At 39.7% G+C, this 19846-nt stretch overlaps 1 protein-coding gene across 6 annotated transcripts in view; it reads left to right on the top strand.

Moving 5' to 3' along the window:
- MPP7 (MAGUK p55 scaffold protein 7) overlaps nucleotides 1-14591 on the top strand; it is a 173782-nt gene extending 159191 nt beyond the window's left edge. For all 6 annotated transcript variants that reach the window (XM_068405478.1, XM_068405479.1, XM_068405480.1 and 3 more), the window contains 5 exons: nucleotides 4967-5047; nucleotides 6901-6994; nucleotides 8085-8193; nucleotides 9680-9823; nucleotides 11209-14591. In XM_068405478.1, coding sequence (XP_068261579.1) covers nucleotides 4967-5047; nucleotides 6901-6994; nucleotides 8085-8193; nucleotides 9680-9823; nucleotides 11209-11388 — 608 coding nt within the window. In that variant the 3' untranslated portion in view covers nucleotides 11389-14591. The remainder of the gene's footprint in view (nucleotides 1-4966; nucleotides 5048-6900; nucleotides 6995-8084; nucleotides 8194-9679; nucleotides 9824-11208) is intronic.
- Nucleotides 14592-19846: the final 5255 nt, after the last annotated feature.

The following is a 19846-nucleotide window of genomic DNA, read 5'->3' as shown; positions in this document are numbered from 1 at the left end:
ATTTTTGTTGTAATAAATCAAATGAAGAAAGTGTGCTTTTTCAGTAACAAAAGCAGTTCAGAAATTTATTGCAGACTTCAGTAATTCTAATGTTTTTCTCTGGATATTAAGAGCAGCTTAAGTCTGGACAATACCATAAAAATGTCTTGGGCAAAATATGGAAAATCTAGCAGACCTAAGCAATGCAGGTATAGTAGAAGCAAACACATTTTAAAAGCTTTTTGTGTGCCAGTAGCAGCATTCACTATAATCTGTCAAATATAATTTGGATATTAGTACCAGGAAACAAAGGGACAGATTATTAATTTATAGCTGTAATTGGTGGGGGCACTAAATGTCTGTTGTGTTATGCTAAGCCTAAATGTATAATTTACTGTTGGAAGGGTGTTTTTAGGTTTTGTTTTGCCCTTTTTTAGGGGGAGGGAGTTTGACAACTTTGAAATGGAAATTCCTTTTGGCTTCATTTTAAATTGGTCTAGTCTAATTTACAGAATACAAATTGCGCACACAGTAATTTTTAGCGCCCTGTAGTGTGATATATACTTGTCTTAGGTTCAGCTAAATGTATTAGTTTGTCAAGGTTTTACCTTGTCTGCAAATGTAGGTTCATGAATAAAGTCCTGCATATCCTTGGGGCTGAAATAACAGATCATCTGAAGCAGTAATGACACAGATGCTTCTGCTGTGCTTTTAGTTTTTATGAATGTGATGAGTCCGCTAAAAACAAAATTATCCAATATCATGTTACCAGTCATCTTCTGGTAACTTACTGTTCCCAGGCTGCCCACAAATCCTTGAAGTCTTCTTTCACAAATATTGCCTACATCCTAAGCATGATACCTTGGAGCCCTATCAGGCAAAGGCAGAATATTTTAATATGAAACGTATTATTTAGACATTAGAGTTTTCATTTACATTAATGAGGAAAAAATCCTGCTCACAAAGGCTTCTGCTTCAGTAATTGTGAGGGCCAGACTAGCACAAGTTTTATTTCCTAAGAGTCAGAATGGATGTGCCGCATACTGTAACTTTACATGGCGTAGTATCAGCTAAGCCAGAGCTTTCTGAAGGGATAGAATAAAGTAAGGTCAGCAGTAACAAACGACAAGCATGTCCCCCAGAATGCACACAGTTATGTGCATGCCATATTATCACCAGAGGCATGTGAAGCCTTTCAGGTGCTGTGGTCCCCTGTGGTGATGCATCTCTTCAAAGTGGGCAGTGGTGGAAGCAAGGACCAGAGGTGTGTAACCACGAAGGCGCAGTTGTTATTGGCCTGTGACACAAACAGAAAAGTCTGTCTCTGAATTAGGCTGTCAGTGCTCCCTGCAATGGTCCTTCTGGTCACCACTGTGAAGAAAAGGAATACGTGACCAGAAAGTATGGTTATATTACCACGTTTTTTAAAAAAATCCATCACTTTTGGTTTAATCATGAAGGAATTATGTGGAGGCCAAGTCTGTCTCAGAGCAGGGGAGGATGAAATGGAAGTGGCTGCGAGCTTTCTACCTCTCCTGACTTACCTTTGACATGTATTCAGTAGTGGCTTGCAGAGACTTAATAGATCTACAGCAGTAGTGCAGGAAAATGGCTTACCATGGCCATACAACTTCAAGTAAACTACCTGGACAATGAAGAAAAAGACCTAGAATTGCTATCTTCATTAAACCTTCCTGGTTGAGGGCATGGGTAGGTCAGCACGGTTCAGTAATGAATACATAGGATGTAACATACTGCCTAGCCTTGCCCATGAGAACACCAATATGAACTCACTGATCCTGCTTCAGTGAACAGCAAATCTCAAAGTATACTCCTACTGCTAGTTTTAATTTACTGTAACACACAAAAAAATGAGGTTCTGCTTTCCTACCGCATATCTCATTGAGCTACGGTTGGACACGTATGTGCAGTCATTGCATAATAGTGATCAGTTGTACTAGTAACTGAGTCACAGAACCTCTGTCAAGGCATGTTTTCTACAGGGTCTTTATGATCCCAGCAGGGACATTGTCACCTAACTCCCAAAATCTTTTCTGAAAAACTGCTTGCTTTTTTTTTTTTTTTCCTTTCAAATAGACTTCTAGGAGCTCAGTATGTATCTATGGGTGAAGAAGGCTGGTTGGGTTAACCCTCTTGAGACCTGAACTTACATCAAACAATTTTTTCCATTTTCTTTAGACGTGTCTGAATGGTACAAAATTTAATGCAAGTTTTAATTATTGATGGTTTAATTCTGCAAGTGTCCTCCAATACAGGGAGGTAGGCACTACAGTCCATTTGTGCAGGATTCGACCATTACTTAGCTTACGTGACTCAACATGCAACAGCAAGCAACCTAAAAATAAATAAAATATCTCTAAATCTGTCACCGTAGCTCTAAATATTGCTGCCTGGGGTGATCTATAGTAAACCAAAACTATGCTACAGTCATGGATCCCACATTCCTGTCATTTTAGTAAAAGAATCTGGATTATCCTTTTCAATCCTGATGCTTTATTCTCGTCTTGAGTCCCAGTCGTGTTCAGATTAATAATCATTAGAAACTGGCATCTTTCTCTGTGGCATCAAAATGAAAAGAATGTTCAGAATAAAAGTGTATATGACACTTGAGAGATGTAGTGTAAAAACCAGCATAATGGATGGCATTGCTAATTAGGAATCAGCCTTCAGCATCCATATGCTACAGTTACGAGAGTTCTGCGAAGACAGCACTGAACAAGAAGAATCTACACCTTTCAGTAGTTAAAGATTATTTTTAAATGGTAATCTGGAAGAGGAGACAGAGTAGTAGCAAGGTTGTGGTCTGGAAACAGATTTGATCTAAGTTTCCAAAGCATCTGTGATTCTGTGATTCTGTGATCTGTTGCAGGAAATGAAGGCTGAATTCTTTATATATAAATAGAGCTAAAAGCATATTGTTGGTTTGACAGCATGTAGACTGAGGAAATATTTCTGTAGATTTGATGGGAACAATTTTTTGCTTGAAAAGAATATAATGTTTTTTTTTTAATTTGAATTCTACTTGTTTCATTCTATTTTGCTAAGATATATTGAGAATTTTAATTACTTTTCCTATAAAAATCCCTATTTGCCTTAAATACCTATACTATTAAAAAAGGAAAAAAATTTTTTTTTTTAAAAAAAGAACAAAAGTAATGCCATTACCTACATGACACATTGCTTTCCTCTGCAGACATGCACCAGTAGAGGCTGCTGTACACCATATTAAATAAACATTTATACATACTGATAGATTAATTTACAGGCAGGTCAGAGATGGACCTTGAAACGTAGTTGTGTGTTTAACTTACGTAAGCATATAAAAATTATACATGCAGAAACTCTTTAAGATTTTACAGAGAGACCATAGTCTGGGGACAGTAGCAAAGTAGCAAGCATTTGCTTTTCATCATTATGTTTTTCTAACTTCAGACAGGGTGGACAGTCGTTTTTATAAATAGGCACCTGCTGGTCCCGAAGCATCAGCCTTTGCTTTTTGACTCTCACTAGTAATTAACCAATATATTACTACTTCATTAAAATGTTTATTAGGTTTTGTATTTCTAATTTATAAAATGTCTCTATTAAGAAGCACTCCATGCATAAATGTGTCACTTCTACTAGAAGAGCAGGAATTTTCCTTAAAACCACAGGTATTATCCTTGTATTATTTGGGATATGGTTCCAATGACTCACTCTCCTCTGCGTTCTGCTGTTGACCTGGCTCTGTGGAAACGAAGCCACTGAACCATCAGAAACACACAAGCACGCAGAGCTGAGCTCCCTTCACCCACATGACGCCATGGCCCCATCACCAAGGGGGCCAGACAGGCTGGAGCCCTACACGAAGGGCTCCGGGAGGCAGGCAGTGATTGCCCATTGGAGCCTTTGAGATCTCACAGGACAGAGTGCCCTCACTGAGACCTAAAGCATCACTGGGAAATGACTAAGAGTTAGGGACAACGTGAAAGCCAAGAAGAACATCTGCTCAGCGGCTTCTAGGACAGCAGTACTCAAGTGGAGGTGGAGGAGATGGGTCAAAAAAATTCTGTGCAGTCTTTGTTTCTTCCTGCTATCCTCTTTCCAAGAGTGGTCTCTCTTTGGCAGCCATGTGAAGAAGAAAACATTTGTCTTGGACCAGTTCAGACAGCAGGCAGGAGACAAGCATAGTTTAAAAGTAAATCAACCACAAAGAAAGAAACCCAGACATCCCAAACAGGTTGTGACCTGGGGAGTGCTGCCCTTCCTTCCTCTCCCAGTGCAATGCCACCCTGGCCCAGTCAAAAGGTGGAGGGTGACAGCTACAGCCAGGCAGAGGCCGGGGGTTTTGGGTTGGAAGTGACCTTAAAGATCATCTAATTCCAATGCCCCTGCCATTGGCAGCCGGGGCTGGAAGGAGCACAGTGCTCCCAGGCATGGGGAGAAGGTGGGAGCAGTGCTCCTCAGGGGACTCTGGTGTAGCCAAGGGATGCAGCAGCCGAAGGGAGGAGGAAAAGGCCACGATGACACGTGGAGTGCGGAGTCTCTGGGGTGACTTTGTGTATGCCAGCTGGGGCCCTCTGGTCTGTGAGCTGGGGATGTTCTGGCAAAATGAACAGCCAAACCGTTTTTTGTGCTGGAAAGCTGCAGGTTAGGGTGCAGGGGTCTGTAGTAGGGCTGAGGATGGAGACAGGTGCGTGTTGAGGGTAGCTGCTGTAAAAAAGAAAGTTATCTTTGCTGTCAACTTTTTCATGATTTTTCCTCAGTAATAAAGTCAGAGCAGAGTAACTGCCAACTACATCCCCTGAAATTTGTCGGCGCCGTATATTCTAGGAGAGGCGAGAACCATGGGCGTTTCCAAATGCCTCTGATTAAAAGCCAGTATATATTATAGCTGTATGCTACGTGGTCTTATCTCGGAGAGTACTTATACCTGGAGACGAGAGAGAACTGGCTGCTGGGAAACAGCGCAAGTCTTTTCTTTCAGGTCCCGTGGGGGTCGGACTGAATGAACTGAAACGGAAATTGCTGATCAGTGACACCCAGCATTACGGGGTAACGGTGCCACGTAAGTAAAAATACACTTCTGTTCTCCTGGTGCTATATTTGTGCTATTATCCTTTATTATTGCATTACCTTAAGGCACTTTCAAATTTGGGTCTCTAAATCCATGCTTGGCATCCAAATTGCTTTTCTAATTTTTCAAAGTGCTGCTGCAGTTGTATTTTAAATAGCGTTGATCAAACTGATAGGACGTTTTGGCTCAGAGGCATTGCAGTAGACTTTTAGTACAAGTTTAACATGATTGATGTCAGCGAGGTTTAGTAAATGAAACTCAGCTGAAGAACACCCTGGATTTGGCTGTAAAGCAGTGAAACGTACTCTGTTACCAATGCTTGCTTTCAGCAAAGTGGCCTTTATATATTAGACAGGCTGAGAAATTAAGACTCAGGATAAACAGTTTAATCCTGTGAATAAATGAATTAAATCCCTTTGGTTAGCTTTAGAAAAGTTGATTTGGGGATTTTTTCCTCTTTCCCCCTATCTGACCAAGTAGTGTTACTTTGTATAACATTGAATAACATCATTCTATATTAACTTCCACAGTACTTTATTGGGGTTTCTTTAATGGGGTGGACTTGACAGTTTTAGTTAGATTTCATTCCTTGGTTTGCTTTCTACTTCTACTTGTGCCTCATGTAGGGATCTTTCAAAAATATGGGTCCAACATTCTGAATTTGGGAGACATTTTCACAAATTTTTTGCAAGTACAGATATTCTATAAAGTGTATATATATGAATGAATTTGCTAGGTAGAAAAATGAATACATTTGGTTTTGGCAAGTCATCTCATTTGCACATATTTGCTTCAGCTGGGTATTGAAAACAACAACAAAAAAAGGCAGATGTTCCCAAATATTTAACACACTGAAACATATGCAATCATTTGCTCAAAAATATTTCTCTAAAAATTGCCAGTATTCATCAAGCTGCCTTCTCTCTTTTCTCTTCCAAATTTGTGGTTGTAATTTAAAACAAACATGTAAAGAAATCCTTCTCCCTGAAATTCAGTAAGTCAGGAATTGGAGGGAGAACTGGGGTTCTTGTCTTGGAAGTGTTCCTCTTCGTGTCAACCTAAGAAGAGCGTGATACCAAATGACATTCAGGGCTGTGTTTCTGCAAGTAGGTTGTGTGTGTTCCTGTGTGATGGAGAATGCATGATGCTGTAACACACAACTTGTGTTAAATAGGACTTTCAAATGAGTTCGTTATCCATAAGTGGCAACCCCACAAATAAGTTGAATTTATAAATTACCTTTGTACTGAGTACTTGAGGGAAAGTAAGAAGTGCAAATACTACAAGGCTACTGAAAGAAAAAGGAATTCATTTTTGATCACCAGAAAAAAGAAAAGCACTAAAACATAAAACTCACACCTCATTTTTTTATTATCATGCTTCACACACCATAGCTACAAGTGTTGTTAATGAACATAACATTTTATAAATCAGATTGGTGAGCTTTGTTTCCCTTTATGGTCTCATATGCTAATAAGTTTAACAAGTGGCGAGGTTGGGGTAATTGTTGTGGACCACTGTTCCTGTTGTTATTCAGCTGTCCTCATTTTACTGGATTTTTCCACTAGTTAATAAAAATGATAATCTGATACTTGTCCAGTAGGTTTTTTCCTGCTCTTCCTGCACTCTTTTAAAACTCAACCCTGTCATGTGCTTGTGTGCTGCCTACCAGATCCAGAGCAGCCTTAATGTCTGTCAGGAGTTAGGGAACTATTACACTTAGTATTGCACAAAGGTTGTGTGCTTTTCAAAGTTTCCTGAACTGGTTTGCATTATATTGTTTTGTGCATCTTTTCCTTTTTGTTTTTTTTTTGTTTTTTTTTTTTCATTTAATGAAACTGCAGACACTACCCGACCAAGGAGAAGCCAAGAAAGTGACGGTGTCGAATACGTTTTCATTTCCAAGCACTTGTTCGAGACGGACGTACAGAATAACAAGTACGTTGAAGAGATTTTAACTAGAACCGCAGTTAAAACAATGGCTTTATTATAAAATGGGGCGGGTTGTAATTTTAGATAATAAATCAAAGTGTATATAAGTTGCAGTGATTTGAAGATGTGTTAAATTACATTTTGATATATAAGCAGTTCAAAGCAGCAGGCAAAAACACAGAGGAAAAAAAGCAGTGTGTGGAAACACAACTGTTTCTAAGCTTCCAAGTATTTCCAGTACTTCAGCTAATCAAGAGGACACTGAAATTGTAGGTGTTCAGGATGGGGGAGCACTCTTTTAATAGGGCATCATCTGTCATAGCAGTAAAGCTTTGCAGCTCTAGGAGGGGGGGTCCAGGAAGTGCTGCAAACGTGCCTGAGCCTATGTTTGCATAGTTCTGCTCTCTTTCAGGCCAGGCACTTCCTCTGCTTTTGAACTGAGAGATCTACAGTGAAGCCCCTGCCTGTAAACCCGCCAGAAATTAAACTAAAATGAAGACAATGGTAGCATCGTGCTCTCCTGTCTGTAAAATATCATAGCTTGAAATTCTGCCCCAGTGTTTCAGAGGGCAAAAGTGTATTAGACACAAAGCTGCGGGTTCTATTGAAACTTCAAACTGTGCTTTGCTTTTTTGGCAAATAGTGCTTGTATTTTTATAGCACATAACCAGCTGCCTTGGTTCCATTAGCACCATAGTTGCTGCTCCTCCTCTACTGAGACAGAGAATTTGGATATTCTGTCATGTGCAATGAAACTTCAGTAGTTTCTATTGTTTAGCTTATCCACTGTTTTATTACATTGCATTAGATCAGAAAAAGAGGTGATGGAAAACATTAGTGGGCTGTTGGACTACAGTACTTTTTTCTCTTTAACTGTAATACAAGCAGGTGTTACTGATTCGAAAGTGGTAAAGTAGAAGATTTCTTAAAATTGACATGCTGAAGTACTTGACAGCATTTCCTTTATAAAACATGGTAAAGCTCTCATGTAAAGTAAAATATTTTTGCTCCTGAAGTAGATCTTATAAACCAAACTGGTAATTTTTTTTCTGGAGAAAATGGAAATGATTCCAGTTGTTTTCACCTTTTGCCACAGGTTTATCGAGTATGGCGAGTATAAGAATAACTACTATGGTACAAGTTTAGACTCTGTTCGATCTGTTCTAGCTAAAAACAAAGTTTGTTTGTTGGATGTGCAGCCTCATGTAAGTAAGCATGTCTTTTGGACTCTTGTAGTTCCCCACATTGCATATTGGGATGCCAGGAAAAAATTGTTTCTAAAAAAGTATATTTTATTCCACACTGAATGGCTGTTGAGTGGGTTTGCTGGGTACCTCTATCACAGCAAAGCTCTCTGAAAGGAAGAGAGGAAAGAAACTTCAATACATATTGGCAAGTATTCAGCTCGGTAATTAAGTGAATTTAAAGCCTGCAGCATAAATATCAAAGATGTAATTACAAAATGCTCCTCTATTTTCATTCATCTTTCTGCTCGTTTGGGTTAGAGGTTCTCTCAGACTTCGGTTTCGGAATGGCTTTGAGCTATCCTCCAGTCCAGCAACTCTCTCTCACATGTTTAACTGGACCGTTCATGCAGAGGGTTTCCATGAAGGGTGGACACGAGTCAAGGAACACACTAAATGTGTTGTTGGATGGATAATGGTTAAGAACATTCCTCTCTAAACCATTTGTTCTTGTGTTGACCTTGCCTTTCAACCCTGTTGAACAGCTCCACTGGGAATTTTTATGCTGCTAATAACTACAGTGCTTCCAGGAGCTGGACTAGTTTGTTTAAACCCAGCCAAAGTATTTCTTCTCCAAGGGTGGCCAGCCTGTGACTTCTTAACCCCAGCAGCTTGTGAACAGTTCCCGAGGCAGTTTTGGACGTGGAGCTGTGCCGGAGGAGCAGGGCAGGGGGACTGCTCTGGCAGAGGAGCAGCTGGGGAAGCCAGACCCCAAGCCAGGGAGAAGGGGAGCTGGGAAGGGGCTCCTGGGGTTGATATTGCCAGGCTGCTCTGCAAGACTGTTGCCTGTCCAGCATAGCCTTGTTTTCCAGTGAAGCACTAAATTCTCTCGGGGACCCAGGCTTGTGAGCCATTCTGGCATCCGTTCTCCGACACGGTATTTTACTGTGGGCTCTGGCAGTGTGAGTAGGACAGAAAGCTGCTGGCCATCCCATCCCTGCTTCACTCTGGGCGCAGTCTCAATTGTAGACCTGTCTCTAACTCCATACGTAGCATCACTCAACTGACTTGGGAAGAGCGAACAGCAGGAGCTGTGTGGTGGACACACCGTATTGAAGAGAACAAATCATTGACCTGTTGTGACCGAGTGTCACAGACACCTTCTCCCACTGCTTTTCATGGGTACACAGTATTCCTGCTAAAATGTGTTGAACTTTTCCTTCCTCCACCCTCCCGCTGCCAGTGGCACTGCAGCGTGAAGCCCAACCTTTGCCGGGCTGGTGGCATTTCCCAGCAGCCTGGGTGGAAGTGGAGAGTTTTCTTACCCTTCACGTGAAAATTCTCCTTACGTGAATGAATGCCGGTCACCAGGGCGGGATGGCAGTAAATGAAAAATAGCCTTCTAGAAGTGCTTTATGGGTTTATTTTGGTTAGTGTAGAGTTTTTTGTTATGGTAAATTCCATTGTGCAAAGTAAACTAATGAATTGAAACCTTTCCTCTTCCCAGACAGTGAAACACTTACGGACATATGAATTTAAACCATTTGTTATATTTATAAAGCCTCCGTCACTTGACCGTTTGAGAGAGACCAGAAAAAATGCCAAGATTATTTCAAGTAAAGATGATAAGGGAACTGCAAAACCCTTTACAGTAAGTATATTTAGGCATGGTAAAACACGAGAACTTGTTAAGGGTTTCATGTAGTAGTTTGCCTTGAAAATAAAGGTGATCACTGAATGTCATCAACAGTACTTGTCAGGGCTTACACATAGTATCTTCTTGTTTCCCAGCCTCTCTCAAATCACAAATGTACTGTGATGTTTTCATTGTTTGATATGCGTGTGGGTATTTACATTTCCATGGTCCTCTGATCTTATGTCATTGGAGAACCTCCACAATGCAACTATATTTTTATAAGAAATAATGCTGTGGATTTCCTTGAAAAAATTTGTATGTGGGTTTAGATGTTTTTATTCAAGTATAAGAATTTCCTTGTTTTATCAAGTGTATTATTGGGTCTAAATTTAGAGGAAAGCTCAAATATAAAACATCAATTAAAAAAGTAAATTTAATAAAAAGCCCATATTTGTGGATAAGAGAAACAATTTTTTTAAATGTTATAGGGAAATGAACACTGTAAGAAAGGAGAAAAATCTAAGCAAGTAAAAAATGCTGCTTTTTGCCAATAACCAGAAAAAGATATTAGTCAGATTACCCAACAGTAATTTATTTACTTCCTTGAAATATAATGAAGTCATGTTTTAATTGAAGCTAAAGCAAAGCTGATCATCATTAGACTTTTTATCTACATTTACAGTGTGTATGATTTTCCCCCATTCAGGCATTATTTAGGATTTTTTAGATTTTATTTCAAACTGAGTTATGGATATAGTCACAGACTGTATCTGTGCAGAATATGCATTTGAAATAGTTTGGAAATAATGCGCTATAAGAATATTGTTTCTATGGTATATGAAATGTAAGAGGAGTTCATTCTTGAGAGCAACCTTCAGGACATTGCTTAGTTAGGACAGGTTTAATCTCTCAGAATTATGTAAACAATTAAATTCGTAAGATTTGTTCCCTCCCCAAACATGAAAAGGAATGCACTTAGCCAGCTCAAACCAGGCCCAGGCAGACAGCTCCTACCAAGCCCTTAGAAGAATAAAGGCTGCACTGTAATATATCGCATGCTAATAGCAAGCTGAGGCCTAAGTAATGAAACTCTAAATGTATCATCAAAGTAAACAGCTAGAAACATTTTCCACTGGTATTGCTAACAGAAAATGTCTCTGTAATTACTATGCATTGACTAATTGTGTCACTACAAGGGGAGAGATGAAAGAATTGCCTGTTGAGCAAAGTCTACTCATGAGAATGCTCTCTGAGATCACTTGTAATGGTAATTTCTATAATTCTTTTTATTAAATGTACAGTTTCCATCTGAGAAATAAGCAAGTAGCTTTGCATTTACCACTGAATGAGTTTATGTGATGTTGCTATGGACTGACTATGCCTTGCACTGATCTTACTAGGAAGAAGATTTTCAAGAAATGATTAAATCTGCCCATGTGATGGAGAGCCAGTATGGCCACCTTTTTGATAAGGTGATAGTCAATGATGACCTCGGTACAGCTTACAGTGAGCTTAAAACAACTTTTGACAGGTTGGAGACCGAGACCTTCTGGGTTCCCGTCAGCTGGCTACATTCATAATAACGTATAAAACAGATGAAACATCTGCTGTTGTCTCAGCATCTAACGATGGGGCATGGTTAAGCATTACTTGACAGCCATTTTCTTGGTAGGAGGGCTTTCTAACTCTACCTGAGCAGCAGGTACACTCTTCATGCTCTTGGAACTGGTCTTGTTTTCCTGGGTCTTCAATCCTCCTGCCCACCGTTTTGGGGCAGAACAGTCAGATTAAACTGAAGTCTTACCATGCTCCATAAAGTGAGCTAATACTAGTGTAACAAAACTGCCAGACACCTCTGTCATCATCTGTGTATTTCCAAGATAAGCTTTTTTAACAGAGAGTTTTCAGAAGATACTGATTAATACTGGAGATCAGCACTTTGGTGGTTTTAAGCGTAACTGCTCCATAAAGAGCACATCAGCACTTGAAAGTTATTACCCCTTAAGTGCTTGAGAGAACTGAAACAGGCAAAAGTGACCAACATTTTTATGAGGAAGACATCGTAGTTTTAATTACGTATCAAGATAAGTGTTTTTACTTTTCTAGATGTGAACCTTGTCTTATATGTACAGAGTGATTTTAGTATTCCTTTGCACTTATATAGTCATGGAAAGAAAGATGTATTCAGTGGCTTAATTGTGAAATACTCTGCTGTGAGCATGCATGGATTGAAAATATTTGTACGCATGCTTTGTGGCACAAGAAAGAAAACTCACAGGAATATTTAAATAGGGAAAAATGCAAGTTTCTATGTATGTAGCTTCAAAGTCTTTGGGATTAATCTTCTGTAAAACCAGTGGCAAAGTGGTATGAATAGCAACAGAGTAACTTTTTATTTTTAATGGATTTCAAACATTTTTAGCATCCTTTAGAACAGTTTTCCCATCAGAAATTTTCAAACAATTAGTGAGGAAACCTTGGAGATCTGGGAAGCAATTGCAAGAGATTAATTCTTTTTATTGTTTAGTATGTAGTGATGATACTTTCTAGTAGTATAACCATATCTTTTGTCTTCACTCAAAAATAAATTAATGCTGTAGACTTTACTGTAAAAAATACCCTTGTCACTGGTCAGACACAGTTGGAAACCTCATTTTAAAATTTGATGTGGCAGTGTAAGCAAATGTATATTAGATGATGTATTTTTAATAGAGATAATTTGGTATTTTTCTTTATTTACTACTGATATGCAGAAAATGAGTACATCTGTAAAGACCAAGTAACACCTGTGCATTGTGTTCTGAATATGTCTTGTAAGTATAGAATGTGTATAGGAACTTGCTGACTTCAGATCACACATCTGTGGCATTCAAACAGGAAACCGTTATTTCATGTTAATCTGTAAAGAGAATATAGCTGTCTTGTTTAAAGAAAAAGAATTTAGTGAAACTTTATATATTTATGAAAGGGTTGAAAAGGGATGTTAAGTTTTAGATTTCTTGTCAATGTGATCATTTACTGAGGAGATTACTAAGTGGGTAATTTGAAACGCTGTCTCTGTAAATGGAGCTCAACATTCCATGTAAATATTTTATTTCAGTTCATATGCTGATAAAGCCATCAGATTTTGCAGTTTTATTCTAAATGCACATTTAATGTGTGGGTCATTGCATTTGGCTTAGAGTCATATAAAACAAATGAAATGCAAGCAACAACAGCAAAATCCCTGGGAGTCTGGAAATGTTTATGCAGGAATTACAGCTGTACTGAATCCCAGCACAGATACGTGCTCTGCCTGGATAGCTATAATGTAACTTTTGTCAAATTTCACCGTTTTCCTGGTGGACTTAAACTTTTTTGTACCATAAATAGAAATTTGTTGATTAAATTAATTGCATGGAGATTATGTGAGTTGAGAAAACGTTTCCTATTTTTTTTTAATTACTGAAAATCAAACTATTTTTTCAGGGAATCTGGAATTCAGCGGGTCTGTTTGCCTTTGCCTGCGAGACACCGAGTGCCCTCACCGTCTCTTGCAACCAGCCCAAACTGAGAGGGCACTCAGCGTCTCTCAGGATCTGGCCATTTCCAACAAGAGGGGCTTTTGTCCTTACTGAAACACTCTTAACACTGCTTCTAACCTGGGCTGTCTCAGAGCATTAGTGTACAATAACACTCATGTAAGGAACCTGCTTTTCTCTTTAACAAATAGATGCTAGAATAATCTGCAAACTCCCTGTTAGAAACAGTTCTGGCTGTCTTGCAGGCTCTTTTTCTTGAACTTCTGAAATTAATTTAATTCCCATTCCTGGGTCGGTGTGGTCTAGGAGGACCTTCTACAACAGGTTTGCGGTGCTGGGCAACAGTAAGCAGCACGGCGCTGTGCTGCATTTACAGAGACACTGACCCTCTGATCCTTGGCACAGTCCTGGCAGGAGTCTCCTACATGGATGGCTGCCTGCCCCGTCTCCAAACCAGGAGCTGATTCCTGAATTGTAACACCTGCAAAACAAAGCGAATCACAAAACCACAAATCTAGCCAACAGAGTAAAATGTGCACAGAGTCTTTGAGGAGTGAGAAATAGTTTTAATTAAATTGCTAGATGGCTCTTGAAAATCAACATTATTGTAGTGTTTGCTTCAAAAAAAGAAAAAAAATCAAAGCCACTGGCCTCTGTGAGGCAGGCAGAGATAATAGTAGGCCAAGGCAAAAAAATGTCTTAGCCCAACAGTTCGGACAGGCCAGGAGCCTGCTTATCCTGATGGACACTGAGCCCACGTGCTGAATTGTTCTGGGATACCAAGGCGGCGGGGGGCTGGGAATTGTTCCTTTGACTCCTAAGAATTTGGGAACGAAGACGACTAAACGTGTTTCCAATATTCCACATATTCAAGTTGTGCTGTGTGGGTTTTTAGAGAACTGTATGTTTTGACAGTCAAGTCCAGATGTTTTTATTGTGTTTTAGCTGTTTGCCACAGTCAAACAAATGGTAGTATTTTTTAATATTGTACCAAGCTCTATACTTGAATTTGCCATCAGGTCCTTGGTTGATGTCCTACCTGAAACCTGATCTTACCTTCTTATGCAAAACAATAAATGACTGATACATCACTGAATGTGTTTTTTTTTTATTATTGTAAATTGCACCATAATGTATAGGCTTAATGACTTAAAAAGGTAAAATGCCTGCGTAGTAAGTTATTTCATAGGTCTCCCTATTAACTGTAATGCTCAAATTATCTTTAAATGGAAAAATAAAGCAACCTAGAACAAGGGCTAAAATTCTTGATTTTTCATTTTTGTTGCTGAATTCTCCTTCAAAATAGATGTTTACCCTCTCCTGCAGCCCACCCCAAAATAAATAATTTTCTTTCGGAGTGGGAAAGCTTAAGTCAGTGGGTCAAACTGAGACATCAGCTCGCCTGGGCTTGCAAAGTGCTTGGAGTGTTATCTGAGTTACCAACTCGGAGTGTTTCATCAGTCACGTGTGCTCCTAGGCCACTCACAGGTCTCAGGGAAGGTTGTGTGCATTTGTAGGACTCAAAGAAAAGAATGTTTAAACTACCATACTTTTGCATTGTGTTATGTCTTTTCCAGAAAAAAAGCCTAATGGGTACTAGGATTAGAGAGAAGACTTTTAAGCCCCTTCTGTTTTGTTTCAGTGCAGTACTCTGCATTTCCCACATATACTTAGGTTCAGGTTTCTACTGTGCGTGGAGAATTTTTTCCTCAGTAAAGCTCATATTTAGTTTTTGTGAGATTGTTTCAAAGGATGAATAGTTTCTTCAGAGATTTACAGTTAACGTTATGATCTGAGTCTGTTTTTGCTACTGCAGTATCTACAGTTGTTTCCCCACAGGATTAAGAGTTTTCTGTGTATCAATGCTTAAAATCATTTGTACTTGCAATTTGCCCAAGATCCTTTTGCTCTCAAAGTCGTTAAGTATTTACCATATATTACCATGATTAATGTATGATACCAAGCATTCAACAGAAAAATGTCTGAACACAAAATTAAAGGAACACATTGGGTGTATTTGTTGTTTAAGAATTGTGGTGCTAGATAATGGTTAAAGGTTTCAGCAGAAACATACACAAAAACATTTGGAAACACTTAAAGTCTGGTCTTAAATTTTGTCTTATGTTAAATGACAGTACAACTGAGAGAATTTGGAGTTCTAGACAGCTGGAGACTTTTTCCCCTCTTGGTATCTGTGTCTGAAATACAAGTTGGATATTTGGAAGACTGTATGGAATGATTTTACATCTCTAAAATAAAATACTATGGTATTTTGTGTAGCTGACATCCAACATTTTAACAAAGAGGGTAAATCCTTGTGATTACTGAGACTTTGATTGCTTCTATTTTAGTTGTACACATATGTCTGTTTAAACAAATCTTTGAAGACTTAGTGGCACAAAGCTGGCAGCTACACATTTCAATATATGAATGGAGAAAAATATCTTCAGGATTTCCAAAAGGGTTCAAATGGCACAAACAGTATTTGAAAATGTCTTGAACAGAGAAAATTAGGTCACAATTTCTTTTGTAATTAGGTCTATTTCTTTTCAGTAGCCATATTAATATTCACAACTTGAATATGCTAAAAAAACAGAAGGCATGCTATAATTTTCCTCAAGTGAAATTTAGATTTGCGGTTTAAGAAAGATGTTACAAGCTTTCTATAGGATTATACACAGGCTCATGGAAACTTACTTTTAAGGGATTCAGTACGTGTTTTAAAGGCAGAGGGTCTGTGGGTATGGCAGAGAGGGACTGAGAATGTTACACATGCGAGTACTACCCTGGAAATGCATCTTTGTTTTTGTAAGTCACTGAACAAGGAGGTTAGCAAGTTGGCTGCGAATGTTCTGTGGTTTCTGTTCCCTCCTTGGTAAATATAAACATGTGAACACAGAACAAAGATGTAGTCCCAGGTTCAAAGAAGCTCACTAAAAAAGTCAGAGAGATGGCAGAGCAGTGCAGACCAGCAAGAATGTGCAAAGAGATCCAGTGAGCGCAACTCTTCTTACCAGCCGGCACCAGAGGCTGTGCTGGCGTGATGGGGCAGTCAGATCTGGGATTCAGCATCTCCCTGTGCTGGGTAGTGCCCAGGCACAGCCGAGGGGTAGCAAAAGGTTGGTCCTAGCCGCTGGGAGGCCAGCTTGACTGGGGGAGAGAATTTAGCTGTGTATATAAGAGCTGTGCTGTGCCTCTCTCCTTCAGAGCCAGAACAACAGGTCTTGGCCCATTTTACTGACTGGTGCAGACAGAGGCAGGATGTTCAAAGTCCCATTTGCAGTCCTGGCTACTATTGACCATAAGGCACAAAAGGAGTCTTTTTGGTTGTTTTTTTTTGTTGTTGTTGAAAACTGGCCTGGAAGCTTTGTTATTATTGGTGCTCTCTGGATAGTATGAAAGAGCAGCCTCAGTTATTGGCCCTGCTGGGGTATTTTTCCAGATGTTTTTCTTTACACAGCTGTTAAGCAGGAAGTAGAACCAAAACCAAAGATTGATTTGAACCATTGTTTCATCAAAAACCAGAACTGAACCTGAATTATTGTCTTCTTTCGACTTCATCGAATTCAGATCATCATTGGCCACAGCTGGATCCAATCCCAGCTCAAACCAAACTGAAAAAAGCACAGACTTGGACCATGCTTTTGAATAGGTGGGACTTTGAAGGCCAAGAGTCTGCGTCTTGTAATGAGTGCAGCTGATGTTCCCTTTATGCCAATAGCAACTTCATTTTATTGTGCTTGTGTGCATACGTATATATGATTATGTATTTATCAAGTGCTGTAGAGTATACCAATTCATTTTAATGAAAAAAGCAGGCTTACAAAAATACTCTTTATTGCTTAATTGGAAGATTAATGACAGACTAAAGAAAGAAGTCTACTGATGTAATACCAACGTTTTAGCAAACAGATGCATAGTTTTACTCAGGCAGGACTCACACATCTCGGGAAGCTTAGAATTTTACATTTCAAATATACTGTTTTATCCCTATTTTGTGGGAGTCAAAAGAGCATGATTGAATGCAGACTACAAACTTGTTCACTACAAACCTAGTTAAACATGAAATCTTGCTGGGATTAGCTTAATTGTTCCCTAAATGAAAAGGCTGCTTTGTACATAGACTATAATTTTATGCTTGCCAGATAAAGAAATGTGAACCTGTCAGGAGACACGGGAATTTGTGTAGGAGTATCACTGGGCCAACTGTCCTGCCTTTTATGCGATACTGTGGTGTAAAACACCACTCCACTGGTTTCATTTTACAGAAAATAGTCTCTGTGGTGGCATCCTGTGGGAACTGAAGTATCAAGTTCTATTTTCCCTTCAAAAATCCAACTACATATATACCCCACTTCTGAAACTGCGCTCTCCGTGAGTGTCAGCCAGCCGCATGGGCTGGGGGGATGCTGTGGCATGGCAGGGGAGCTACAAGGAAGCTATTCCAAGCAAAGCAGGAGGTGCCACTCTTTGCCGTGGTAGAGACTGCCATAGGTAACACCACAGTGTTTGAAATGAGAGGTGCTATTTGTGATAAGAATATACAATAACTTGGTAAAAGAGGAAAACACTTCATTATTCCATTTTTAATCTTCAGAAGTGTATATGACACTTCTGATTATCAGACACTCTGACTGCAAACACATTTATTTTTCTTTTGGCTTCCCTACTGCCTGCTTTAAAGCAGGAGCTGCTGTAATTAAAGCCTTTATTTTTTATATAAATGTAACCATAAAGCTGGAGTTCCTATCTTCCAAAGCTACCAGACCAAGCAAATAAAGACAGAATTTCTGCGACTGTCCTCAAGTGATCTATTCTGTTTAATCTTGCTTCCTTTCTTCCTAACCAGTCTTCTCAAAAAGCCTCTCCATGTCAGGGTCCAATAGTTTAAAAAGGGCAACATGGAGCAGAAAGGAGAGGCTGGCCCGGAACTGCTGGAAGGAAGAAACTGGGGCACTGCTGGGCTCTGAACCACCAGGAAGTCTCCAAGCCTGGCACAAAACTGAGCAGCCTCTGGGGGAAAACAGCATGGGAAGATGATTTAAGCAGCAAGGTGTCATTTATTCCCTCTTAACTATCAGAAGGAGCAGTGTCCACCCCGTGCCATTCACTTACAAGCATTTAGCAGGGAGCAGTGAAGTTACCCTTTGTGCCAGGTAAAGCACTCCCAACATGCAGTTCTTAACTCCATCATGGCAGATTCTGTCCACGATTTCCCTTTACGGTGTCATGGTCTGAATGTAGCTCTTGACTTTGTGGTCTCCAGAAGTCATCTTCTGAAAAGTGGTATTAAAACCTGCCTACTCTTAGAGTCTCTTCAAGTCCAACAAGTCCTGAGACATGGGTGGTTGAAGTGTCTGTGTATCACTGACAAAAGTGGGTTCACTCTTAATCCTGAGCCTCCTTCACACTCACCTACTTTGTACTAGAGGGATGGTGGTGGCTGGTATTAACTCTGCTACTACTGGCAAACTGTGATGCATTTATACACTTGGTGTTATTGTCCTTGCAACCGCATTTAAGTACCTCCAATGAGACACTCATGCTCAGATTTTCTGCAGGAACTCCTGGGTTGCTCCCAGCTACAGTAACTTGTCTGTCACAAAATCGAAGTGGAAAACACAGAGACCACATTCTCTCGAAATCTGGGAAAGCATTGCAGGGAAGCAGTGCTACTACTCTGCTCCCTGCACAGCTCCTGTTATAGCAGTGATTACTTGGCTTGGGCTCACTAGCATCATGTAAAATCCTTATGGATCCTCATGGTTCCAGTGTTCAGGATTGATGATTCTTCCTTCTCTTTCAGCGTCTTGTGAATAACTTAGAATTTTTTCATGCTAATGCAACTCCCTCTCTTCCTGGTAAATTGCCTCATTTTGTGCTATTGGAAAGTGCTTAGTCTGGATTGCTTTACTATTAGTACCTAACGGCTGCTGCTGCTTTCTGTGTTATATGTGTATGGGACGAGTATGAAATACCAGCAGATAGCTGACACCACTTCAACCCCTAAACGAGTGATAGAAGGAACTCTTCCTATAGCTAGCCTCAAGTGACTTTCATCTTTACCACTTAGAAACATGGGATCATTCATGCAGGTAAACAGTGTGGCACAGACAAGACGGCAGTGGATAAAACTGCAGTGCTAGTGAAGTTAGTAAAAAAGTTTCATTTTGATTTTAACAGTATCAGGGTTTTACCTTTTGTCTCTCTATGCCTGGGAGATTAGGAATGCCTTTGCTCAGAAGACCTTGTAATCTAATGCCAGGTCCTGCTGACTTTTACTGTCAAGCTTTAGTGCCTTGTTTCATGTGTGGTCCCTTTGACTTCAATAACGCTCCTCGCAATGGGTTTGGCAGCTCTTACCCTGGAACCAAGTTGATGACTTCTCTGGGCTCAGGGTCTGGCTTTGAGATAAGATGCAATCAGCAAAGATGATAAATATTTCGGTGAGTAATTAAACATGTAAGAGCTGTCTGGTCATTATCTTTGGATTAATATCTGAGATTAGTACCTGGGA

Source organism: Nyctibius grandis, chromosome 7 (genome assembly GCF_013368605.1).
Source record: "Nyctibius grandis isolate bNycGra1 chromosome 7, bNycGra1.pri, whole genome shotgun sequence".
Taxonomy (NCBI): Eukaryota; Metazoa; Chordata; class Aves; order Nyctibiiformes; family Nyctibiidae; genus Nyctibius; species Nyctibius grandis.
This window is presented reverse-complemented; position numbering and strand designations above follow the sequence as displayed.